The sequence below is a fragment of the Rhinoraja longicauda genome, chromosome 6 (genome assembly GCF_053455715.1).
Source record: "Rhinoraja longicauda isolate Sanriku21f chromosome 6, sRhiLon1.1, whole genome shotgun sequence".
NCBI classification, from domain to species: Eukaryota; Metazoa; Chordata; class Chondrichthyes; order Rajiformes; family Arhynchobatidae; genus Rhinoraja; species Rhinoraja longicauda.
In genome coordinates this window covers 77974549-78002061 of record NC_135958.1, presented here as the reverse complement: position 1 = coordinate 78002061, position 27513 = coordinate 77974549, and the positions used below count along the sequence as shown (strand labels likewise).

Below are 27513 nucleotides of genomic sequence, written 5' to 3'. Positions count from 1 at the left end.
ATTAGCGGGTGCCTGTCGCCAGGTGAGGGTGTGCAGGGAGTGGGTGCGAAAGTGGGATAACATAGGACCAATGTGAACGGGTGGTGGATGGTCGGCGTGGACTCGGTGGGCCGAAGGGACCGTTTCTGTGCTGTATCTGTAAATCAAACCAAACTCTGAAAGGAGAAATATTCACTGCGTATCGGGGTTAATAACGAGGCCTTTTGTTTAGTTGAGGTTGTTGACACGTGTACCGCGGCAGAGTGAAAAGCTTTTGTTGCGTGTTAACCAGTCAGCAGAAAGACAACACTGTTCACGATCGAGACATGCACTGTGTTCAGGTACATGATAAAGGGAATAATGTTTAGTGCAAGGTAAAGCCTGATCAAAGATAGTCCATGGGGTTCCATTGATGTAGATAGCAGAGTAGACTCGATGGGCCGAATGGCCTTCTTCTGCTCCTATGACTTATGACCTTATAGACAATAGACAATAGGTGCAGGAGGAGGCCATTTGGCCCTTCGAGCCAGCACCGCCATTCAATGTGATCATGGCTGATCGTTCTCAATCAGTACCCCGTTCATGCCTTCTCCCCATACCCCCTTATGAGATAGTAGCTCAGGGCCACTCTCTCGTTGCTGATAGAATGGCTCAGTTGCCCGATGACAGCCGGGAAGAAACTGTCCGTGAATCTGGAGGTGTGCGTCCGTTCCACTTCTCTACCTCTTGCCGATGGGAGAGGGGGCGGGGGTGGGGGGGGGGGGGGGGGTGTGTGACCGGGGGTGAGACTGGTCCTTGATTAAGCTGTGTAGTTTGAACTGCAGATGCTGGTTTAAACCGAAGATAGACACAAACAGCTGATGTCTGAGGAAGGGTCTCGACCCGAAACGTCACACATCCCCTCTCTCCAGAGATGCTGCCTGTGTCGCTGAGTTACTCCAGCTTTTTGTGTCTATCCTTGATGTTGCTGCTGGCCTTGCCGAGGCAGCGTGGGGGTGTAGATGGAGTCGGTGGGGGGGGGGGGGGGGAGGGGGGGAAGTTGGTTTGCGTGTCGGTCCCTGAGTCGGGAGGTTGCCTTTTCACATTTCTGTACCTCTTGCCTGATGGAAGAGGGGAGGAGAGCGAGTGGCCGGGGTGAGACTAGCCCTTGCTTTCGCTGCTGGCCTTTCACACGACTTCACTGCGTGCGTGAGCGCTGTTGTTTCCGAGGTGGCGGTTACTATTTGTACCCTGCTCCTGTGTGTGTGTTTTGACGATACAGAGAGCGCACCGACAGCGACAACATTCACCAGCAGCTATTTGTAGTGAGATTAATGTGTCAGGAGTGCAGGCAGATTAGGTCTGGTTAGAGTCACTTTAGCAAGAATAAAAAACAAGGTGGATTATACAGCAGGAAGATAAACTGCTCCAATTTCAAACGTTGCTTTGACTCAAAACAAGCCCCCCCCCCCCCCACCCCACCCCTAGACGTACAGCACAGAAACAGGCCCTTCGGCCCAACTTGCCCACACCGGCCAACATGTCCCAGCTACACGAGTCCCACCTGCCTGCGTTTGGCCCATAACCTTCCAAACCTGTCCTATCCATATACCTGTCTAATTGTTTCTTAAACATTGGGATAATCCCTGCCTCAACTCCCTCCCCCGGGTCTGTGGCGCTGTGAGGCAGCAACTCTACCGCTGTGCCAGCCTTGTGTGAGAGGATTCATGAGAAGGGGAGGCGCACTGTCACACTGTGATGGAAGGTTTGCATCTTCCAACCTCAGCCTTGATTCAGGCAGCAACCGGTGATCTACTGAAGGGGGGGGGGGGGGGGGGGGGAGACGAGGGGATTGGAAATGTTCAGTTTGTTTCTTCAATCCCCTCTTTGCTTAACCTTGCCCTTTGCTTGCCAGCACGGTTTTGCAATAGGCAGGGAAAACATTGCAGCGCCAAAGGTCAGAATTGCCACCAGGTTAAAAAACAACATTGCAGGAATCGAGCCAGCACCTTTATGGGAAGCGCTGGCTGGTGACCAGGGGGACGGCACGGCGGCGCAGCGGTAGAGTCGCCGCCTCACAGCGCCGGGGACCCGGGTTCCATCCTGACCACGGATGCTGTCTGTACGGAGTTTGCACGTTCTCCCCGTGACCTGCGTGGGTTTTCTCCGGGTGTTCTGGTTTCCTCCCACGCTCCAAAGACTTGCAGGTTTGTCGGTTAATTGGCTTCGGTAAAAATCGTAATGCCAAGTGTATATGGTAGTGCTGGTGTGTTTAGTGATTGCCGGTCGGCGCGGACTTGGTGGCGAAGGGCCTGTTTCTCAGCTGCATCTCTTAACTAATCTAAACTAATCATTAATAGCACGCCAAATACTCTGCGCTTTCATAACAAGCATTCATTAAAGACGGGAATGAGAGATGATGCAAGGCACAGCAAGGTGTTTAGACAAGGAATAATAGGATAACCTGGCCCGATGTTCTTGCATAGTCCAACGTGCCACAAACGCCGACCAATCTAGCTGTGCAGGCCAAGTCAGGGGATAGCTTTCAGGCAGAGATAGTTAGATTCTTGATTAGTACGGGTGTCAGGGGTTATGGGGGAAAGGCAGGAGAATGGGGGTTCGGATGGGAGAGATAGATCAGCCATGATTGAACGGCGGAGTAGACTTGAAGGGCCGAATGGCCTAATTCTACCCCCATTCCTTGTGACCTTATGACAATCTCTCCTCGGAGGCAGTGGGGAACTTGAAGTTCCAAAGTTAGACACAAAGTGCTGGAGTAACTCAGCGGGTCAGGCAGCATCTGTGGAGAACATGGATAGGTGACGTTTCACAAAGTGCTGGAGTAACTCAGCGGGTCAGGCAGCATCTCTGGAGGAAAAGGACGGGTGACGTTTTGGGTCGGGACCCTTCTTCAGACTGAAAATGGGGGGAGTTGGGGGAGTGGGGGGAGGTGAAGAGCTGGAGGTGAGAGAAGACCAGGACTGGCGACAAATTACCTCGGGCAGGGCGGGGAGCCTGGTGGACCGGTTGTTGGTTGGGGAGGGTGTGATCTCAGGGTGGGATACAGAGTGGCGAACTGTGGAACTGGTTACACGACTCGGGGCAATGAGGGGAGGTGAAGGGTCCCAACCCGAAACATCGTCCATCCTTCTTCTCCAGAGATGCTGCCCGACCCGCTGAGTTACTCCAGCACTCTGTGTCTATCTCTGGTATAAACCAGCGTCTGCAGTTCCTTGTGTCTACACTGGCAACTGTGAGATATGGAGAGGGGGAGAGGGGGGGGGGGGGGGGGAGGGAGAGATAGAAAGCAATAGATCGATAGAGACAATTTATTGTGGTTTGTTATATTGTTTACAGAGTACTATGTTTACATATTCTGTTGTTCTGCTGCAAGCAACAATGGATCATTGTGGGCTCCACCTATCCTGGGTCATCAGTGCCGGCTCTGATTTGGTTTGAACCTTTCCATATTACTAGTGTCCCTCTCCCCCCCCCCCCCCCCTGACTCTCATTCTGAAGAAGGGTCTCGAACCGAAACGTCACCCATTCCTTCTCTCCAGAGATGCTGCCTGTCCCGCTGAGTTACGCCAGCACTTTGTGTGTTGAGCTAAACTAAGATCGCGGCGGCTGAACTGATTGTCATTTCGACTCCTCGTTCTGGCTCGGTCGGCTCAAGAAATAAGGAGCGCTAATAAAATGTCATCATTCACAGCGTGGGGCTTTGAATACAAAAAGCAGGAGCGTGTTTGAGTGTAAAGGGCACCATGAGATCATGTGTGGAGTGCCATCTCCTCGCTGAAGTAAAATGTTAATACTTTGGCAGCAGCTCAGAGAAAGTTGTAAATGGAAGTTGCCTTAAGAGGGACTGACTGGATTGTTGGCCAGGCTAGCGTTGTATCTGCTCGAGTTTGGAAAAGCAAGGGGGGATTTCAATGAAACGTGTGGTGACGCGAGGATCTGGTCAGCGAGGGTTTGGGAAGAACTTCTCTTAGTTTACGAATCTAAGCTCACAAAACTTAGCTCACAAAACTCATTGGCGTCTCTCAGCCCGGTTCGGAAGCTAGTATTTCGCTCATAAGTTCATAAAGTCATAAATGATAGGAGAAGAATCAGGGCACTCTTGCCTTTCCCATGTTGAGTCTACTCCCCCATTCAATGATCTATCTCTCCCTCCTAACCCCATTCTCCTGCCTTCTCCCCATAACCCCTGACACCCGCACTCAGCAGGAATCTGAAGAAGGGTCTCGACCCGAAACGTCACCCATTCCTTCTCTCCAGAGATGCTGCCTGTCCCGCTGAGTTACTCCGACGTTTCGTGTCTATCTTGACCAAATAGGGAGTTGGAGCAGTGGGGTGGGGGAACGCTGGTGATTAATGACCCTGGCCATCAACATGATTAATGAGCCTGGCTGTCAACCGTGTTGAGGATCAGCGAGATAGTACCACAGGGAAACCATCTTGCCTTTCCCATGTCAAAGCCGGCACGGTCTGATGGCTGGAACGGCCGACGGCATGCAGAAGGTCAACAGAGAAACATAGAAACTAGGTGCAGGAGTCGGCCATTCGGCCCTTCTCGGCCCTTCGAGCCAGCACCGCCATTCAATATAATCAAGATGCATCGAAAGGCCAGACGCAGGGACGGCGGGATTCCCGAAGATGGGAAATCTCCCGACATCCGTGCCAGAGTTTGTGACGTGAGACATTCTTTTTACAGGATAATCCCAGGGTAAAGCCCAGACCGTGCATTCCGTATCCCAACCAAATATCCTGGTCATGGAGCGAGGAAACAGCCCCTTCGGCCCAACTTGCCCACACCGGCCAACATGTCCCAGCTAAGATTATAAGGTCATAATTGATAGAAGTAGAATTAGGCCATACGGTCCATCAAGTCTACTCCACCATTCAATATGAATCAGTCTAAAGAAGGGTCTCGGCACGAAACGTTACTCATTCATTCTCTCCAGAAATGCTGCCTGTCCCGCTGAGTTGCTCCAGCATTTTGTGTCTATCCACCATTCAATCATGGTTGATCTATCTCTCCCTCCTAACCCCATTCTCCTGCCTTCTCCCCATAACCCCTGCTAATCCACACTAATCCCCATGCTAATCCACACTAATCCCCATGCTAATCCACACTAGTCCCACCTGCCCACGTTTGGCCCATGTCTCTCTAGACCTGTCCAATCCATGTACCTTGGATACCTGTTTCTTAAACGTTGTGATAGCCCCTGCCCCCACCACCTCCTCTGGCAGCTCGTTCCATACGCCCACCACTCTTTGCGTTAAAACAAAAAGTTACCCTTCAGGTCAGAAAAGTTCTTCAGACGGGGAGAACGTGCAAACTCCGGACAGACAGCACCCGTAGTCAGGGTGGAACCCGGGGCTCTGGCGCTGTGAGGCGGCGACTCTACCGCTGCGCCACCGTTAGTGCGAGTATTTCACGGCAATCACAAACAGCCCTTATTTTACTTGTGTTATTGTTTTCCTTGGACCACTTTATTTCTCTGTGTTCCTGTCTTGGGCGGGTGGATAACCCTGTGTGTGTAATCCATCAGCGGTTTACTGTGAACTCTCTCCGCGTTTGCTTTTTAAGGACATGTTTGTATTGAAGCAAATCCCTCCTTTGAAAACCTCTCGCCGTTTTCGTCCCTCTGTTTATTTAATTTAGTGTGGTTGAGAGATACAGCGCGTAAACAGGCCCTTCGGCCCACCGAGTCCGCGCCAACCAGCGATCCCCGCACACTAACACCATCCTACACACACACACACACCAGGGACAATTTCACACTTACGCCAAGCCAATTAACCTACAAACCCGCACGTCTTTGGAATTGTGGGATGAACCCGAAGAATTTCGGAGAAAACCCCACGCAGGTCACGGGGATAGCGTACAAACTCCGTACAGACAGGATCGAGCCCGGGTCTCTGACGTTGTAAGGCAGCAACTCTACCGCTGCGCCACCTAAACCCTCCCGTCGTTTACCCATTAACCGCACGGGACAATTAACATCTCGGCTTGAACTTAATTCCCTCAAAGTCAGCTTGGCTCAAACGCAAGGCTCCTGATCTCCCTGACCTTCATGTCAGACCACGTCGTGTCCTTCAGCGGTCGACCTTTCACCGTCCGCTAATTAATGTGTCTTGTCTCGTTAGTCGCGGCTTAATCCCTTGTCAGTTTTTGTAACGTGTTTGTTTTTGGAGAACTGCCCTGGAATCGCTCACGAAACTCATTGGCATCTCTCAGCCCTGCTTGGAAACTGGTGTTTCCCTCATGAGTGCATAAGGTCATAAGGTCGTTGGGCGGCACGGTAGCGCAGCGGTAGAGTTGCTGCTTTACAGCGAATGCAGCGCCGGAGACTCAGGTTCGATCCTGACTACGGGTGCTGCACTGTAAGGAGTTTGTACGTTCTCCCCGTGACCTGCGTGGGTTTTCTCCGAGATCTTCGGTTTCCTCCCACACTCCAAAGACGTACAGGTATGTAGGTTAATTGGCTGGGTAAATGTAAAAATTGTCCCTAGTGGGTGTAGGATAGTGTTAATGTGCGGGGATCGCTGGGCGGCACGGACTTGGAGGGCCGAAAAGGCCTGTTTCCGGCTGTATATATATGATATGATATGATATGATAGGAGCAGAATCAGGGCATTCGGCCCATCAAGTCCACTCCGCCATTCAATCATGGCTGATCTATCTCTCCCTCCTAACCCCATTCTCCTGCCTTCTCCCCATAACCCCTGACACCCGCACTGATCAAGAATCTACCTTGCATCGGCCCACCGGGTCCACGCCGACCATCCATCACCGGTACGCCAACACTGTCATGGAAAATAGGTGCCGGAGAAAGGCCATTTGGCCCTTCGAGCCAGTACCGCAATCCTACACACTTGGGACAATTTATAATCCTTACAGAAGCCAATGAGCTGAGAAATCCACGTGGTCACGGGGAGAACGTACAAACTCCGTATATACAGAGCCCGTGGTCAGGATACAACCCGGGTCTCTGGCGCTGTGAGGCAGCGAATTTACCGCTGCGCCACCGTGCCGCCCACAAGAGGTGATGTTTGAGGTCGGGACCCTTCTTCAGGCTGACTATTGATTGTCCGTCCACACTGGTTTATCACTGTCACGTGTACTAAGACACATGGCAAAACTATCCGGGCAAACATCCCGGACATGGCAACAACAATTGTGGATGAGAGAAAATAAAGAGAGTGCAGAATACAGCATCTGTAGGAAGGAACTGCAGATGCTGGTTTAAACACAAAGTGCTGGAGTAACTCAGCGGGACAGCCAGCATCTCTGGATAGAAGGAATGGGTGACATTTCGGGTCGAGAGCCTTCTCTCCAGAGACGCTGCCTGTCCCGCTGAGTTACTCCAGCTTTTTGTGTCTATCTGCGGAATATAGCATGACTGCGACAGTGCTTGTGCAAGTTTTAAAAAAGTGCAAGGGCAGCACTGAGGTAGATTGGAATATTTCACAAAATGCTGGAGTAACTCAGCGGGTCAGGCAGCACCTCAGGAGATAAGGAATGGGTGATGTTTCGGGTCGAGACCTTTCTTCAGACTGATTCAGGTTGAATGGCGGAGTAGACTTGATGGACCGAATGGCCTAATTCTACTCCTACTCATACACCCTCCCCTGACATCAGTCTGAAGAAGGGTCTGGAGATGTTGCCTGACCCGCTGAATTACTCCAGCATTTTGTGACACCTTCGATTTGTGCCAGCATCTGCAGTTATTTTCCTACATAGATTGGAAGATTGGGGATAGGCGGAGCTGGTTAGAAGATGTTGTGAGAACATCAGGGAAGAAGCTGCTCGTGAGGCTGGTGGTACGTGCTTCCAAGCTTTGTCTCTTCCGTGTGATGGGAGAGGGAGAGAGAGAGAGAGAGAGAGAGAGAGAGGGGGGGAATGACCGGGGAGTGAGCGGTCCCGTGTTTACGTTGGCTGAGCTCCCGAGGCAGCGTGAAGTGTAGATGGAGTGGATGTCGGGAGTACATCCGCCACACTCTGCTACAGTCCCACAGGCAGAACTGAGCTGAATTGACTCTGGTTCCCACCCTGCCTGCCCCCTTCTCCACTTTTGATTTTCAATGGCTTGGTCAATTGTCCCTTCTCGTCACGTATGCACGACACAGTGAAATTATTTAGCACAACCCACAATTTTGGTTTCAAATTTTAAAAAACTGAACACACAAACATGACCCATATCCCTCCATGTATGTATGTATACATGCATGCATGCATGCGTGTGTGTGTTTGTGTGTGTATGTGTGTGTGTGTGTGTGTATGTATGTGTGTATGTATGCATGTATGCGTGCGTGCGTGCATGTGTGTGTGTATGTATGTATGTATGTATGTATGTATGTATGTATGTATGTATGTATGTATGTATGTATGTATGTATGTATGTATGTATGTATGTATGTATGTATGTATGTATGTATGTATGTATGTATGTATGTATGTATGTATGTATGTATGTATGTATGTATGTATGTATGTATGTATGTATGTATGTATGTATGTATGTATGTATGTATGTATGTATGCTATTGAGGGCGTGCAGCGTTGGTTTACTAGGTTAATTCCCGGAATGGCGGGACTGTCATATGTTGAAAGACTGGAGCGACTAGGCTTGTATACACTGGAATTTAGAAGGATGAGGAGATCTTATCGAAAAGTATAAGATTATTAAGGGGTTGGACACGTTAGAGGCAGGAAACATGTTCCCAATGTTGGGGGAGTCCAGAACCAGGGGCCACAGTATAAGAATAAGGGGTAGGCCATTTAAGACTGAGATGAGGAAAAGCTTTTTCAGTCAGAGAGTTGTGAACCTGTGGAATTCTCTGCCTCAGAAGGCAGTGGAGGCCAATTCTCTGAATGCATTCAAAAGAGCTAGATAGAGCTCTTAAGGATAGCAGAGTCAGGGGGTATGGGGAGAAGGCAGGAACGGGGTACTGATTGAGAATGATCAGCCATGATCACATTGAATGGCGGTGCTGGCTCGAAGGGCCGAATGGCCTACTCCTGCACCTATTGTGTATGTATGTATGTATGTATGTATGTATGTATGTATGTATGTATGTATGTATGTATGTATGTATGTATGTATGTATGTATGTATGTATGTATGTATGTATGTATGTATGTATGTATGTATGTATGTATGTGTTTATGTATGCGTATATGCAGTATATATATATATATATATATATGTAAAGTTTGATGCTAAAGTTTAGATGATAAAGTTTGTGAATTAATTGATGAGTAACGGAGAAGGGGTAGGAATAAATAAGTGTATACTCCTTTTTGAACATGTAAAATTTAATTTGTGTTGTTTATGATCATTTATTCATTGAGTTGTGTATAGGTTTATCGTTCATTTCATTTTACTGTTGTTTTGGTTTGTTTTTATCTTTTTTTTTACATGTTCGAAATAAAATATAAACAAACAAACAAACAAACCCCCAGCAAACCTACCTGCCTGTCCGAAAGTCTTTTAACCTCCCCTATCATCCCTGCCTCCACCATTGCCCCTGGCAGTGTGTTCCAGGCACTCACCATCCTCTGTGTTAAAATAAACGTACCCCCGTACATCTCCTTTAAACTTTGCCCCTCTCGCCTTAACGTTATGCCCTCTAATATTTGGTTTCCCCATCCTGGGAAAAGATGCTCCTCGATATCCCGCAGCTCCTCTCTTGCTCCCCCCCCCCTCCGCCCCATTCGTAACAAGAACGCTTGTCCTCGCCTTCCACCCCATCAGCCGTCGCATACAGCGTAGAATCCTCCAACATTTTCGCCAACCCCAACGAGCTCCCACTACCGGCCACATCTTCCCATCTCCTCCCCTTTCTGCGTTCCGCAGAGACCGTTCCCTCCGTAGCTCCCTGGCCACCTCGTTCCTTCCCACCCAAACCACCCCCTCCCCAGGTACTTTCCCCTGCAACCGCAGGAGATGCAACACTTGCCCCTTTACCCGCCCCCTCAACTCCATCCAAGAACCCCGACAATCTTTCCAGGTGAGGCAGAGGTTCACCTGCACCTCCTCCAACCTCATCTACTGTATCCGCTGTTCCAGGTGTCAACTCCTGTACATTGGCGAGACCAAGCGCAGGCTCGCCGATTGTTTCGCTGAACACCTCCGCTCAGTCCGTCTTAACCAACCTGATCTCCCGGTGGCTCAGCACTTTAACTCCCCCTCCCATTCCCAAGCTGACCTTTCTGACCTGGGCCTCCTCCATTGTCGGAGTGAGGCCCAGCACAAATTGGAGGAACAGCACCTCATATTTCGCTTGGGTAGTTTACACCCCAGCGGTATGAACATTGACTTCTCTAACTTCAAACAGCCCTTGCTTTCCCTCTCTCTCCATCCCATCCCCTTCCCAGTTCTCCCACCAGTCTTCCTGTCTCCGACTACATTCTACCTCTGTCCCGCCCACACCCCTGACATCGGTCTGAAGAAAGGTCTCGCCCCGAAACATCACCCATTCCTTCTCTCCAGAGGTGCTGCCTGTCCCGCTGAGTTACTCTAGCATTTTGTGTCTACCGAAAAGATTTTGACTGTCCAGTTTAGTCGCGGCCCGGAACGTCGCCTGTCCATTCCACCCACAGATGCCATCTAACGGTCTTCGTCTTTAGAGATACAGCGCGGGAACAGGCCCTTCGGCCCATCGAGTCCATGCTGACCAGCGATCACCTCATACTCTTAACATTATCCTACACACTGGCGACAATTTACAATTTTTACCAAAGCCAGTTAACCTACAAACCTGCATGTCTCTGGAGTGTGCGGGGAAACCGGAGCACCCGGAGAAAACCCACGTAGGTCACGGGGAGAATGTACAAAGTCCACACAGACAGCACCCGTAGTCAGGATTGAACCCACGTCTCTGGCGCTGTGAGGCAGCAATTGTACCGCTGTGCCACCGTGCCGCCCTAAATCCACCCTTGATCTGTATTGATCAAGATGCAAGTGTGTATTGATGGCAGTGCCAGTGTGTAGTGATTGCAGTGCAAGTGTGTATTGATCACAGTGCCAGTGTGTAGTGATCACAGTGCCAGTGTGTATTGATCACAGTGCCAGTGTGTAGTGATCGCAGTGCCAATATGTATTGATCACAGTGCCAGTGTATAGTGATTGCAGTGCCAGTGTGCATTGATCACAGTGCCAGTGTGTATTGATCATGGTGCCAGTATGTAGTGATCGCAGTGCCAGTGTGTACTGATAGTGGTGCCAGTGTGTAGTGATCGCAGTGCCAGTGTGTATTGATCACAGTGCCAGTGTGTACTGATGCCTACACTGCGGTCTGCAGTCTCTTGTATCTCACTTTGCTGGGTCATTGACTGGGTGGAGTGTTTGTTGCAGGAGTTGGTTGGGGCTGCCCGCTTACCCTGGGCTGATCAGCACCACCCGCTGAGTATCCACGAAGGCCGCGACGCACCCATGGTTGTTGGAGACGCTGCACAGGCATGGTCCAGCCTCGACTGCTCACCCTCCTCATAGCACTGTCCGCCAACGTTCAGGTGAGCCTCCTCCCTCCGCTCCACGTCTGGGTCACCCCATCCCCCCTCTCCCACCACGCAAGAAACATTACCCCCTCCCCCTCTCCCATCACGCAAGAAACATCACCCCCCCCTCTCCCATCACGCAAGAAACATAGAAACACAAAAACATAGAAACATAGAAAACAGGTGCAGGAGTAGGCCATTCGGCCATTCGAGCCAGCACCGCCATTCAATATGATCATGGCTGATCATCCACAATCAGTGCCCCGTTCCTGTTTTCTCCCCATATCCCTTGATTCCGTTAGCCCTGAGACCTACAGTACATCTAACTCTCTCTTGAAAACATCCAGTAAATTGGCCTCCACTGCCTTCTGTGGCAGAGAATTCCACAGATTCACAACTCTCTGGGTGAAAAAGTTTTTCCTCATCTCAGTTCTTGGTGTAGTCTAGTTTATTTCATGTGCACCGAGGTACAGTCAAAAGCTTTCGTTGCGTGGATCGACACGGTGGCGCAGCGGTAGAGTTGCTGCCTCGCAGCGCCAGAGACCCGGGTTCGATCCAGACCACGGGTGCTGTCTGTACAGAGTTTGCACGTTCTCCCCGTGACCTGCGTGGATTTTCTCCGAGATATTCAGTTTCCTCCCACACTCCAAAGACGTGCAGGTTTGTAGGTCAATTGGCTTGGTATAAAATGTAAAATAGTCCCTAGTTGTGTGTGTAGGATAGTGTTAATGAGCGGGGATCGCTGGTCGGCGCGGACACAGTGGGTCGAAGGGCCTGTTTCTGCGCTGTATCTCTAAACTAAACTAAAACATGTTCCTTATCTTGACTGACAATCACACTAGTTCACACGAGTAGCTCCATCCAAGACCGCAAAATATTGCAGAGGATTGTGTACACTAGATTCAGTTTCTTCCCAGCTGTGATCAGGCAACTGAACCATCCTATCACCAACTAGAGAGTGGTCCTGAGCCACTATCTACCTCATTGGAGACCCTTGGAAGATCTTTAATTGGACTTTACAGGGCTTTATCTTGCACTGAACGTTATTCAAGCACTGAGTGACTCTTTAGTTTAGTTTGGTTTAGAGATACAGCGCGGAAACAGGCCCTTTCGGCCCACCAGGTCTGCGCCCACCAGCGATCCCCGCACACTAACGCCATCCTATACCCACTAGGGACAATTTTTGCCTACAAACCTGCACATCTTTGGAGTGTGGGAGGAAACCGAAGATCTCAGAGAAAACCCACGCAGGGCACGGGGAGAACGTACAAACTCTGTACAGGCAGCACCCGTAGTCAGGATCGAACCCGGGTCTCCGGCGCTGCATTCGCTGTAAGGCAGCAACTCTACCGCTGCGCCACCGTGCCGCACAACTTGGTGTTAGTGAGGGAGAGGATTGAGTCCCGGCCCCTTCCCCACACACATGTTCCACACGGTCATGTTTCAACATGTAGGAAGGAACTGCAGATGCTGGTTTAAACCGAAGATAGACACAAAACGCTGGAGTAACTCAGCGGGACAGGCAGCATTTCTGGAGAGAAGGAATGGGTGACGTTTCGGGTCGAGACTCTTCTTCAGACTGACGTCAGGGGAGAGGGCGATGCACAGATTGGGAAGTGCAAGGTGTGAAACCAGGACAAAGGGGGTGGAGATCAAGGACAAGGTGCAATAGATCGTGGTTAGCTGGGAGAAGGTAACAACAAGAGCTCTAGGGGCCAATGGTATCAAGGGATATGGGGAGAAGGCAGGCACGGGGTACTGATTGTGGATGATCAGCCATGATTACAATGAATGGCTGTGCTGGCTTGAAGGGCCGAATGGCCCCCTCCTGCACCTATTTTCTATGCAACAAAGCAAATGGAGATAAAATGTGCTGTGAAACACCCATTCCTTCTCTCCAGAGATGCTGCCTGCCCCACTGAGTTGCTGCAGCTGTTTGTCTGCCTGTGTGTTTTCAATGCCTTGCCGTTGCTTCTTTCTGCAGAGGGCATCGGCGGTGGTTCTGGAGAACACGCTGCAGAAGTGGCAGCGCTACTCTGACGACTGTTTCAGGAACATGTCGAGGGACACGCAGCCGAAAGGTAGGATCTCCCCGCTGGCAGAGCGGTCCCTGAACACACCAGAGACACCGCACGGAAACAGGCCTAGCACCAGCCCACACACACACACACTATCCCCCCCCCCACACACACACACACACACACACACACACACGCACACACACACACACACACACACTGGCACTATCCCACACACACACACACACACACACACACGCACACACACACACACTAGCACTATCACACACACACACACACACACACACACTAGCACTATCCCACACACACACTAGGACTATCACACACACACACGCGCACACACACACACACACACACACACACACTAGCACTATCCCGCACACACACACACAGACACACACACACACACACACACACACACACACACACTAGCACTATCCCGCACACACACACACACACACAGACACACACACACACACACACACACACACTAGCACTATCACACACACACACACACACACTAGTACTATCCCACACACACACTAGCACTATCCCGCACACACACACAGACACACACACACACACACACACACACACACACACTAGCACTATCACACACACACAGACACACACACACACACACACACACACACACACTAGTACTATCCCACACACACACACACACACACACACACACACACTGGGACACACATACACACTGGGCTTTACCAAAGCCAATTAACCTACAAACCCGTACGTCTTTGGAGTGTGGGGAGAAACCGGAGCTCCCAGGGAAAACACACGCAGGTCACCGGGAGAACATACAAACTCCGTACAGACAGCACCCGTGGTCAGAATCGAACCCTGGTCACATCCATTTTTCCCCATCTCCCAATCCCCAGGTCTACCTCCTTCTTTCCCCTTCCTTCTGCGCTCATCTCCCTTCCCCGAGTCCCCCATTTCCTCTCCACACCCCCTCCCGTCCCCTTCCCCCCCACATCCCTCCCTCCACCTTTACATTTCACCCCCCCTCTCCTCTCTTTATCTGATGCCCTTTTGTCTACGTTTCATCTCCACCCTTTGTCACTTTACCCACCCATCGGCCAATCAAACCCCACGCTCGCCCATCTCAGGTCATAAGGTCATAAGTGATAGGAGCAGAATTAGGCCATTCGGCCCATCAAGTCTACTCTGCCATTCAATCATGGCTGATCTATCACTCCCTCCTAACCCCATTCTCCTGCCTTCTCCCCACAACCCCTGACACCCGTACTAATCAAGAATCTATCTATCTCTGCCTTATAAATATCCATTGACTTGGCCTCCACAGCTGTCTGTGGCAAAGAGTTCCACAGATTCACCACCCTCTGACTAAAGACATTCCTCCTCATCTCCATCCTAACAGAACGTCCTTTAATTCTGAGGCTGTGACCTCTGGTCCCAGACTCTCCCACTAGTGGAAACATCCTCTCCACTTCCACTCTATCCATGCCTTTCACTATCCACCTATCACAATGTGTAGGAAGGAACTGCAGATGCTGGTTTACACCCAAGGTCGACACAAAGTGCCGGAGTAACTCAGCGGGTCAGGCAGCATCTGTGGAGAAAAGGTAAAGGTGACGTTTCGGGTTGAGACCCTTCCTCAGGTTCTTTCAGGCCTGTTGAAGTGTCTCAACCCGAGACGTCACCTATTCCTTTTTTCCACAGATGCTGCCTGACCCGCTGAGTTACTGCAGCACTTTGTGTGTACCCACCTATCACTTGCTAGCCTTGGCCCTGCCCCCACCTCTCTTTTCCAGCTTTCTCCCCACCCCCCACCCCACCAATCAGTCTGAAGGAGGATCCCGACCAGAAACATAATCAGAATCAGAATCACAATCATACTTTATTAGCCAAGTACGTTTTGCAACATACGAGGAATGTCATTTGCCATACAGTCATAACAATAAAAAGCAACAGCACACACAATACATTTTAACATGAACATCCACCACAGTGACTCCTCCACATTCCTCACTGTGATGGAAGGCGAAAAGAAGAGTTCAATCTCTCCCTTCATTGTCCTCCAGCAGTCTGGGGCCTCGAACCTTCCGTTGACGAGACCATCGTGACTCCCGTAGCCGGTGGCAGGACCCATCGGTGGTCCATTCACTTCCCTCGTGCTGCCTGACCCATTGGGTTGCTCCGGCCCTGCGCGGGTGTTGCCTCCACTGAAGTTCAGTTCCTTTACCCCCACGTACAATCCGTCTCCGCTCACCCCCACCGTTTGCCTCTTCTCCGCAGGTGTTGTCTGTAATCGGACCTTTGACAATTATGCCTGTTGGCCTGACGGTCTCCCCAACACCACTATCAACGTCTCCTGTCCCTGGTACCTGCCCTGGTACCATGCAGGTAAATGCAATGCTAAATGTAAATGCAGGTAAATGGCCTTCATAACAAAAGGAGCTGAGTGTTGGGGTAAAGAGGTCCTTCTGCATTTGTACAGGCCCCTGGTGAGACCACATCTGGAGTATTGTGTGCAGTTTTGGTCTCCCAATTTGAGGAAGGACGTCCTTGCTATTGAGGCAGTGCAGCATAGGTTCACCCGGTTAATCCCCGGGATGGCGGGACTGTCATATAAGGAAAGATTGGAAAGACTGGGCTTGTATTCACTGGAATTTAGATGGATGAGAGGGGATCTTACAGAAACGTATTAAATTATAATAGGACTGGACAAGCTAGATGCAGGAAAAATGTTCCCAATGTTGGGGGAGTCCAGAACCAGGGGCCACAGTCTCAGAATAAAGTGGAGGCCATTTAAAACTGAGATGAGAAAAACCCTTTTTCACCCAGAGAGTTGTGAATTTGTGGAATTCTCTGCCACAGGAGGCAGTGGAGGCCAATTCACTGGATGAATTGAAAAGAGAGTTAGATAAAGCTCAAGGGGCTAGCGGATTCAAGGGATATGGGGAGAAGGCAGGCATGGGTTACTGATTGTGGATGATCAGCCATGATCACAATGAATGGCGGTGCTGGCTCGAAGGGCTAAATGGCCTCCTCCTGCACCTATTTTCCATGTTTCTATGTCCAGCACCTTCAGGGAACTCGAGACAGCCCTAGAATCTTTCCCAAGTACATTGGAGTCTGTGGTTAAATCTAAGCGGGAATTCCCAGGATTGCGGGACTGACGTATGATGAAAGAACAATCTTACTGGGCTGGTATTGACTGGAATTTACACGGATGAGAGGGGATCTTATGGAAACATATAAAATTCTTAAGGGATTGGACAGGCTAGATGCAGGAAAAATGTTCCTGATGTTGGGAGAATCCAGAACCAGGGGTTACAGTTTAAGAATAAGGGGTGGGCCATTTATGACTGAGATGAGGAAAAGCCTTGTTCAGCCAGAGAGTTGTGAATCTGTGGAATTCTCTGCCACAGAAGGCAGTGGAGGCCGATTCACTAGATGTTTTCAAGACAGAGTTCGATTTGGCTCTTAGGGCTAACGGAATCAAGGGATATGGGGAAAAAGCAGGAACGGGGTAATGATTTTTGATGATCAGCCATGCAGGTCACGGGGAGAATGTACAAACTCCGTACAGACAGCGCCCGTAATCGAGATTAAACCCGGGTCTCTGGCACTGCATTCGCTGTAAGGCAGCAACTCTACTGCTGCGCCACCGTGCCGGACGTTTCTGAGGGAAGGTGGGTGTGTAGGCTGGTCCTGTCTTGTAGGCCATTCACATTCACAAGTTGTAGGAGCAGAATAAGGCCATTCAGCCCATCAAGCCTACTCCGCCATTCAATCATGGCTGATCTCTCTTTCCCTCTCAACCCCATTCCCCTGCCTTCTCCCCGTAACACATCCACTGCCTGTAGGGGTTGCCAACTATCTCGCTCCCAAATACGGGACAAGGTTACGTCACTGCCCTGCGCCCCAGGTGACCTCACCCAGCCAGCGGCCACATGCTCCCGCTCCACCAATGACGGCCGCCCGGGCCGGGAGGCGGGTTGCTATGCAACCTCCATTAGGCGGCGCCCGGGCCTACACTGTCCGGAGCTAAAATGGTGGAAACCTAGAGTGTCAGGACCTAAACTATCGGGACCTATAGCATTGGGGCCTCGAGCGTCCAGGCCTACAGCGCCCCACAGGCCTAATACGGGACAAGGGCGGTCCCGTATGGAACAAACCAATATAGCCCAAAATACAGGATGTCCCGGCTAATACGCGACGGCTGGCATCCCTCACTGCCCAGTTTCCCGGTTTAACCGCCAAGGCATGGTCTGACTCCTCTCTCTTGCAGTGCAGGGCGGCTCCGTGTTCAGGAAGTGCGGGCTGGACGGCAAGTGGCTGATGGAATCGGTGAAGCAGCCCTGGAGGGATAGCAGCCAGTGTAGAAACGACCCCAGCGACGACAGAGCTCAGGTGTGTTCCCGAGGCGCACCTGGCCTGCCAGGTACAGTGGCCTGCAGCCCAGGGGTGAGCAACTGGCCCTGAGCCCAGGCATGAAGCCTCTGGACAGAGGCCTGAGGCCTTTAAACTGAGGCCCGAGGCCTTTAAATTGACGCCCGGAATCTTTAAATTGAGGCCCAGAGCCTTTAAGCTCAGGCCTGGAGTCTGTGGGCTGTGGCCTAGTCCATTGGGGCAATTCAAAAGAAAAATGAACAGGAACTAACTGACGCGCTATTTGGCTGCCAATCCACTCATCCAGGTGAAGCCATCACAGACCGAAATAATACGTTCATGTGATAGGAGCAGAATTAGGCTATTCGGTCCATCGTCTACTCCGCCATTTAATCATGGCTGATCTATCTCTCCCTCCTAACCCCATTCTCCTGCCTTCTCCCCATAACCAATGACAGCCGCACTAATCACGAATCTGTCAATCTCCGCCTTAAAAATATCCACTGACTTGGCCTCCACAGCCATCTGTGGCAGTGAATTCCACAGATTCACCATCCTCTGGCTAAAGAAATTCCTCCTCATCTCCTTCCTAAAGGAACGTCCTTTTATTCTGAGACTATGCCCTCTGGTCCTAGACTCTCCCACTAGTGGCAACATCCTCTCCACGTCCAGTCTATCCAGTCCTTTCACTATTCGGTAAGTTTCAATGAGGTCCCCCCTCGTCCTTCTAAACTCCAGCGAGTACAGGCCCAGTGCCGACAAACGCTCATCATATGTTAACCCACTTGTTCCAGGGATCATTCTCGTAAACCTCCTCTGGACCCTCTCCAGACCCAGCACATCCTTCCTCAGACATGGGGCCCTAAACTGCTCGCAATACTCCAAATGCGATCTGACCAGTGCCTAATAGAGCCTCAGCATTACATCCCTGTTTTTAGACTTTACTTCAGAGATACAGTGTGGAAACCGGTCCTTCGGCCCACCGAGTCCGCGTCGACCAGCAATCACCCCGTACACTAACACTATCCTACACATTAGGGACAATTTACAATTCTTACCGGGACCAATTCACCTACAAACCTGTATATCTTTACAGTGTGCGAGGAAACCAGAGCACCCAGAGAATACCCACGCGGTCACAGAGAGAAGGTACAAACTCTGTACAGACAGCACCCGTGGTCAGGATGGAACCCGGGTCCCTGGCGCTGTGAGGCACTAGCTCTACCGCTGCGCCACCATGTTGTATTCCATTCTGGTATATCTCTATCTGAATTCTGGTATTACTAATCCGTACCTCTCTGCCTCTTCAGCAGGAGCATGGCAGGATTCTGGACGGGTTTATAGTTATGTACACGGTCGGATTCTCCCTCTCGCTGGGAACGCTGGTGTTGGCCTTGGGAATTCTGGTGGGATTCAGGTGAGTGAAGTATCTCGCTCCTGTTAGCATCTGCTCTGTGACAGTGTAGAGTGACAGTGTAGAGTGACAGTGTAGAGTGACAGTGTAGAGTGACAGTGTAGAGTGACAGTGTAGAGTGACAGTGTAGAGTGAGATCCAGTCCCCTGTGTAGCATTGCCAGCCTCTCATCCCTCATCTCCACCAGCGGTTCAGTGCTTCTCTATTGCCACGTACGCACTGCACAGTGAAGTTCGTGCACGGCGGCGCAGCGGTAGAGCTAGTGCCTCACAGCGCCAGGGACCCGGGTTCCATCCTGACCACGGGTGCCGTCTGTACGGAGTTTGCACGTTCTCCCCGTGACCAACAATGGGTTTTCTCCGGGTGCTCCAGTTTCATCCCACACTCCAAAGATGTGCGGGTTTGTAGGTTAATTGGCTTCAGTAAAAATTGTAAATTGTCCCTAGTGTGCGTAGGATAGTGCTAGTGTACAGGAATTGCTGGTCGGCGCGGACTCAGTGGGCTGAAGGGCCTGTTTCCACGCTGTGTCTCTAAACTAAACTAAACTAAACAAGTATGTGGGATAGCGTTAATGTGCAGGAATTGCTGGTCGGCGTGGACTCGGTGGGCTAAAGGCCCTGTTTCCACGCTGTATCTCTAAACTAAACTAAACCAAACTACATTGCAGAGAGTTGCGGAAGTGACAGACTCCTTCGCCCCAAGTGCGTGAAGGAGAGATATAGGAAGTCCTTCCTTCCCGCTGCTGTGAGACTGCACAACCAGCACTGCTCCCAGCAGACGAGTCAACAATAACAGCTAAGAACACACAGAAAACTGATGACAATTTACGTATCTTTTATTTATAATGAATGATCTCTTGCTCTCTTGCTGTGACACTGTAAAATTCTCCCGGTGGGGGACAAATAAAGGAATATATATATGTAGCCCAGTCCATCATACAGACCACCACTGAATCTTCAGATGGGTGGATTAGAGGGGAAGGGGTAGGAACGACTAGGAACACACAAAATGGGGGGGGGGGGGGGAAGGTCTGAGGGGTTCCAGCTGTCCGTGATCTGCGGGTGGGCCCTTTCCAAGTCACGCCCGTTCTAAGCCCTCCCGTTACTTTTCCGGTCAGGAAGCTCCACTGCACGAGGAACTACATCCACATCAACCTCTTTGCCTCCTTCATCCTGAGAGCAATCTCCATCCTCATCAAGGACGCCCTCTTCAAAACGCAGTACCACCAGATCCCCGAGGCCGAGGACGTTGACGTCTGGTTCAACAACGAGGTAGGTAGGCCCGACCACCTGCCGCCGTGGCCCGTGAACTGCGGGAGGGAAGGAAGAGCAAGCTCAGCCGACTTCCTCACTCCCAAATACGGGGCAGAGGGTGGCATCGCCGCCCAGCGCCCCACGCATCCTCACCCCAGCCAGCGGCCACGTGCTCCCGCTCCACCAATGGTCTCGACCCAAAACGTCACCCCTTCCTTCTCTCCCTAGATGCTGCCTGACCCGCTGAGTTACTCCAGCATTTTGTGTCCACCTTCGATTTGAACCAGCATCGGCAGTTTTTCTTCTACGGAAATGAGGAAAAATGTGTTGAGTGAAGCATTGGTATTTTGAACCGTTGACCTCCTCTCTATCTCGGCCCGATGCAAGGCGATAAAAGAACTATAAATGGACTCATTATCTCGAGAAACTGTGTTCTTCCACTCTTCAAATCCCTTTCTCAATGCCCCTTTGTGGTTAACCTAAGAACATAATGATTAGCCAAAGAAAACACAGGGCTGATTACTGGATTAGTTGGTAGGTTCAGTCCCAGTGCACTCTTTGCTTGGAGTTTGAGTGCAGAACCACAAGGTCTAACTCCCAGCTCGGAATGCAACCCGACAACTATTAAAGTGCTGGCGAACTTTTACTTTAACCACCTGTTGTGTCCGTTCGGCCCCTCAAACCTGACCTATTATTCACAGGCGGTGCAGCGGTAGAGTCGCTGCCTCACAGCGCCAGAGACCCGGGTTCGATCCTGACCACGGGTGCTGTCTGTACGTTTTCTCCGGGCGCTCCGGTTTCCTCCCACACTCCAAAGAGGTGCACACTTGCAGGTCCATTGGCTTCGGTAAAATTGTAAATTGTCCCTAGTGTGTACAGGGCAGTGTTAGTGTACGGGGTGATCACTGGTCGGCGCAGGCTCGGTGGGCCGAAGGGCCTGTTTTCATGCTGTATCTCTAAACTCTTCAATAAACCAAACTATAAATCAAACTGTAAACTAAAACTAAACTAAACTATAAATTCTAAGCTAAACTCTAAACTAAACTAGAAACTATGAACCAAACTATGAACTAAACAGTAAACTAAAACTATTAGCTATGAACTAAATGATAAATTAAAACTAAACTATAACTCAACTATAAACTCAACTATAAACTCAACTATAAACTCAACTATAAACTCTAAACTAAACTCAGCTAGAAACTAACCTATAAACTAAACTAACCTAAACTATTATAAACTCAACTATGAACTAAACTAATCTATAAGCTAAACTATAACCTAAAACTAAACTCAACTATAAACTATAAACTGAACTAAATAAGAGCGATCAGGTGTTTGGTGGGACAGCCACACCTGGAGCAGATGTCCACCTATGCAGATGTTTGCCTCTGCGTGGCTGTGGTTATTCCAGCTGTTTGTTGCCTGCCCTCTAACCCCCTGTTTCCTTCCTCTGCAGACTGCAGCTGGGTGTCGGACTGCACAGGTGCTGATGCAGTACTGCATCGGGGCCAATTACTACTGGCTGTTGATCGAGGGCATCTACCTGCACAACCTGCTGGTGGTCACCGTGTTCTCAGAGACCAGCTACTTCCACATCTACTTGTGTGTCGGCTGGGGTAGGTTCCTCACTCACACCACAGACCCAGGAAGCCAGAGTCAAAGGGTCAGAGAGTCATAGAATCGTAGAAACATAGAATCATAGAGCAATCTAGTCATAGAGTCATAGGGTGTTGAAACAGGCAGCATCTCTGGATAATATGGACAGGTGAAGTTTCGGGTCAGGACCATTCTTTAGTCTGAAACAACCCGAAACGTCAGTCTGACGAAGGGTCCCAACCTGAGGCGTCACCTATCCACATTCTCCAGAGACGCTGCCTGACCCACTGAGTTATTCCAGCACTTTGTACCTATCCACGTTCTCCAAAGATGCTGCTTGACCTGCTGAGTTACTCCAGCACTTTGTACCTATCCATGTTCTCCAGAGATGCTGCCTGACCCGCTGAGTTACTCCAGCACTTTGTCTTTTTTTGTAAACCAGCATCTGCAGTTCCTTGTTCCCTCATTTCTCTGCAAAATGTCCTTGTTGACTGTAAGGGTCTTAGATTGACCCTGGACCTGCCCTTGGTTTTGTATCCTTCACAAGTGGGTCTGCCTGACCGAACTCCAAGCAATGTTAACTTCTCTAATTGCAAGTACAGACAATAGAGAATAGGTGCAGGAGGAGGCCATTCGGCCCTTTGAGCCAGCACCGCCACTCAATGTGATCATGGCTGATCATTCTCAATCAGTACCCCCATTCCTGCCTTCTCCCCTTACCCCCTGACTCTGCAATCATTAAGAGCTCTATCTAGCTCTCTCTTGAATGCATTCAGAGAATTGGCCTCCACTGCCTTCTGAGGCAGAGAATTCCACAGATTCACAACTCTCTGACTGAAAAAGTTTTCCTCATCTCCGTTCTAAATGGCCTACCCCTTATTCTTAAACTGTGGCCCCTGGTTCTGGACTCCCCCAACATTGGAAACATGTTTCCTGCCTCTAACGTGTCCAACCCCTTAATAATCTTATACGTTTCGATAAGATCCCCTCTCATCCTTCTAAATTCCAATGTATACAAGCCTAGTTGCTCTAGTCTTTCAACAAGTAGCCCTTGCTTTCCCTCTCTCTGTCCCTCCTCCATCTAGGGTTGCCAACTGTTCCGTATTAGCCGGGAGCTCACAGCGCCAGAGACCCCGGCTTCCATCCTGACCTCACGTGCTGTCTGCACGGAGTTTGCGCGTTCTCCCTGTGACCGCGTGGGTTTCGTCTGGGTGCTCTGGTTTCCTCCCACACCCCACAGACGTGCGGGATTGTAGGTTAATTCCCCCCCCCCCCCCTTAGTGCGTAGGGAGTGGATGCAAAAATGAGATACCGTAGAACTAGTGTGTGAACGGGTGACTGATGGTCGGCGTGTACTCGATGGGCCGAAGGGCCTGTTTCCGTGCGGTGTCTCTAAACTAAACTAAACAAAGTCGTCAACCAGTTTTCTGTCGGTTTTCAGGAACGCCGGTGCTGTTCGTTGTTCCGTGGATAGTCGTTAAATACTTGTATGAAAACATTGGGTGAGTGATGTAGGTGTGACATTCACACTAACCTTGCACTCATTTAACCTGATTCTCTTCTGAAGAAGGGTCTCGGCCCAGACTGAGCTTGATTGCACTTGCACTCCAGGCAAAAGTGTGAAAATTCACACCTCCAGATTCAGGACAGACACAAAATGCTGGAGTAACTCAGCGGGTCAGGCAGCATCTCTGGAGAGAAGGAATGGGTGACGTTTCGGGTCGAGACCCTTCTTCAGTCTGAATGAGTCACCCATTCCTTCTCTCCGGAGATGCTGCCTGTCCCGCTGAGTTACTCCAGCATTTTGTGCCTATCCTCAGTGTAAACCAGCATCTGCAGTTCCTACCAACACTTATTGTCTTCAAGTTGTTACAATAGACAATAGACAATAGGTGCAGGAGGAGGCCATTCGGCCCTTCGAGCCAGCACCGCCATTCAATGTGATCATGGCTGATCATTCTCAATCAGTACCCCGTTCCTGCCTTCTCCCCATACCCCCTGACTCCGCTATCCTTAAGAGCTCTGTCTAGCTCTCTCTTGAATGCTTTCAGAGAATTGGCCTCCACTGCCTTCTGAGGCAGAGAATTCCACAGATTCACAACTCTCTGACTGAATAAAGTTTTTCCTCATCTCCGTTCAAAATGGCCTACCCCTTATTCTTAAACTGTGGCCCCTTGTTCTGGACTCCCCCAACATTGGGAACATGTTTCCTGCCTTTAACGTGTCCAACCCCTTAATAATCTTATACGTTTCGATAAGATCCCCTCTCATCCTTCTAAACTCCAGTGTACACAAGCCTAGTTACGTAATCAAAGACTTGTCCCTGTCCCACCCTATTCATTCCCCCATCTCCCCGCTCCCGTCCGGCAGAAGGTACAGAAGCTTGAAAGCGCGCAGCACCAGACTCAGGAACAGCATCTTCCCCTCTGTTATCAGGCTTCTGAACGGTCCTGCCGTAAGCTAGGGCACTGTCCGATTCACCTCTACCCCATTGCGGGCATTGGACTTTGTCTGTGGAACTGATGTGCTACAATGCTGAGAACTATACTCTACAGTCTGTCCTCTACCGGACCTCTACCGGACCTCTACCGGACCGAGGCCAGACGACAACTATCAGACAGACACCTCTTCCTACCTATCCCTGGACCATGACCCCACCGATGAACACCAGACCTTTATCAGCAGCACCATCACTGACCTCATCACCTCCGGCGATCTACCCCGCAGTGCCTCCAATCTCATAGTTCCCCCAGCCCCGCACGGCCCTGATTCTACCTCCTACCACCAAAATCCACAAACACAACTGTCCCGGCAGACCCATTGTCTCTGCCTGCTCATGCCCCACCGAACTTATCTCTACCTACCTCGACTCCATCCTATCCCCCCTGGTTAAATCCCACCTACGTCCAAGACACCTCACACACTCTACATCTCCTGGATAACTTCCGGTTCCCAGGGCCCCCACTCCTTCATCTTCACCATGGATGTCCAATCACTCTACACTTCCATCCCCCACAAGGATGGTCTCGAAAGCCCTCCGTTTCTTCCTCGACCGTAGAACCAGCCAATCCCCATCGACCAACACTCTCCTCCGCCTAGCAGAGCTGCGTTCTTACCCTCAACAACTTCTCCTTTGACTCCTCCTCACTTCCTCCAAACCAGAGGCGTAGCTATGGGCACTCGCATGGGCCCTAGCTACGCCTGCCTCTTTGTCGGGTACGTCGAACAATCCCTGTTCCAGACGTACACTGGCCCCATCCCCGAACTCTACCTCCGCTACATCGACGACTGCATTGGTGCTACCTCTTGCACCCATGCAGAACTCACTGACTTCATACACTTCACCTCCAATTTCCATCCTGCCCTTAAATATACCTGGACTATCTCTGACATCTCCCTCCCGTTTCTGGACCTCACCATCTCCATCACAGGAGACAGACTAGTGACGGACATTTACTACAAACCCACCAACTCGCACAGCTATCTGGACTACACTTCTTCCCACCCGGTCCCCTGCAAAAAGTCTATCCCCTACTCCCAATTCCTCCGTCTACGCCGCATCTGCGCCCAGGATGAGGTGTTTCACACTAGGGCTTCCGAGATGTCCTCGTTCTTCAGAAAACGGGGCTTCCCCTCCTCCATTATAGATGAGGCTCTCACTAGGGTCTCTTCTACATCCCGCAGCCTCTGCTCTTGCTCCCCCCTCCCCCCACTCCGCAACAAGGAGACAGGATCCCCCTCGTTCTCACCTTCCACCTCCCACCAGCCAGCGGATCCAACATATCATCCACCAACATTTCCGTCACCTACAACAGGACCCCACCACTGGCCATATCTTCCCATCCCCTCCCCTCTCTGCATTCCGTAGAGACCGTTCCCTCCGTAACTCCCTGGTCCACTCGTCCCTTCCTACCCAAACCACCCTAACCCCGGGCACTTTCCCCTGCAACCGCACGAGATGCAACACCTGTCCCTTTACCTCCCCCCTCAACTCCATCCAAGGACCCAAACAGTCTTTCCAGGTGAGACAGAGGTTCACCTGCACCTCCTCCAACCTCATCTATTGCATCCGCTACTCTAGATGTCAACTTATTTATATCGGCGAAACCAAGCGCAGGCTCGGCGATCGCTTCGCTGAACACCTGCGCTCGGTCCGCATTGACAAAACTGATCTCCCGGTGGTCAAGCACTTTAACTCCCCCTCCCATTCCCAGTCTGACCTCTCTGTCATGGGCCTCCTCCAGTGCCACAGTGAGGCCCGCCAGAAATTGGAGGAGCAGCACCTCATATTTCGCCTGGGCAGTTTGCAGCCCGGTGGTATGAACGTCGACTTCTCCAACTTCAGATAGTTCCTCTGTCCCCTCCCTTCCCCTCCTCCTTCCCAGATCTCCCTCTATCTTCCTGTCTCCACCTATATCCTTCCTTTGTCCCGCCCCCCTGACATCAGTCTGAAGAAAGGGTCTCGACCCGAAACGTCACCCATTCCTTCTCTCCCGAGATGCTGCCTGACCTGCTGAGTTACTCCAGCATTTTGTGAATAAATCGATTTTGTAACCAGCATCTGCAGTTATTTTCTTACTCTACAGTCTGTACCTTCCCCTTTACTCTACCTACTGTACTTGAGTTTGGCTTGGTGTATTTAGGCAAGGTACTTCTGATCTGTTTGGATATTTTAGTTTAGTTTATTGTCACGGGTACTGTGGTACAGTGAAAAGCTTTGTTCTGCGTGCCATCCAGTCAGCGGAAAGACTTACGAGATTACAATCGAGCTGTCCACAGTGTACAGAAACAGGATAAAGGGGATGACATTCAGTGCAAGATACAGTCCAGTAAAGTCCGATTAAAAATAGTCCGAGGGTCTCCAGTGAGGTAGATGGTAGATCAGCATTGCTCTCTGGTTGTGGTAGGATGGTTACAGTTGCCTGTGTGTGGGAAGGGGAGGTGTGAGGGGGGCGGTGTGGATGTGTGTGTGGGAGGGGGGGGGGGGGTTGTGTGGGGGGGGGTGTGTGGGGGTGTGAGGGAGGGGTTGTTGGGGGGTTGGGTGGGAGGGGGGAGTGCCATACGTGAGGTGGTCACATGTTGACGTGTGTTCATTGCCCACAGGTGCTGGAACGACCAATCAGAACATGGCTTACTGGTGGATCATCCGCACCCCAATCCTGGTCTCCATCCTGGGTACTGACCACCTCTACCCCACCCCACACCCACCCCACCCCCAACCCCACTCCCACCCCCACCCCCACACCCCACCCCCACCCCCACCCCCACCCCCACCACCCCCACCCCCCACCCCCACCCCCACCCCCACCCCCACCGCCCACACCCCCACCCCCACCCCCACACCCCCACCCCCACCCC

General features: G+C 50.9%; 1 protein-coding gene across 1 annotated transcript; it reads left to right on the top strand.

Moving 5' to 3' along the window:
* gcgra (glucagon receptor a) lies at window positions 1–27337 on the top strand. Its single transcript, XM_078401599.1, has 10 exons — window positions 1–22; window positions 11325–11482; window positions 13452–13548; window positions 15790–15897; window positions 17789–17910; window positions 19200–19306; window positions 20421–20574; window positions 22016–22175; window positions 23597–23657; window positions 27259–27337. Exons 2-10 carry the CDS (start codon window positions 11429–11431, stop codon window positions 27335–27337), a joined length of 942 nt encoding a protein of 313 aa, XP_078257725.1. The 5' UTR covers window positions 1–22; window positions 11325–11428.
* The last annotated feature ends 176 nt before the right edge of the window (window positions 27338–27513 follow it).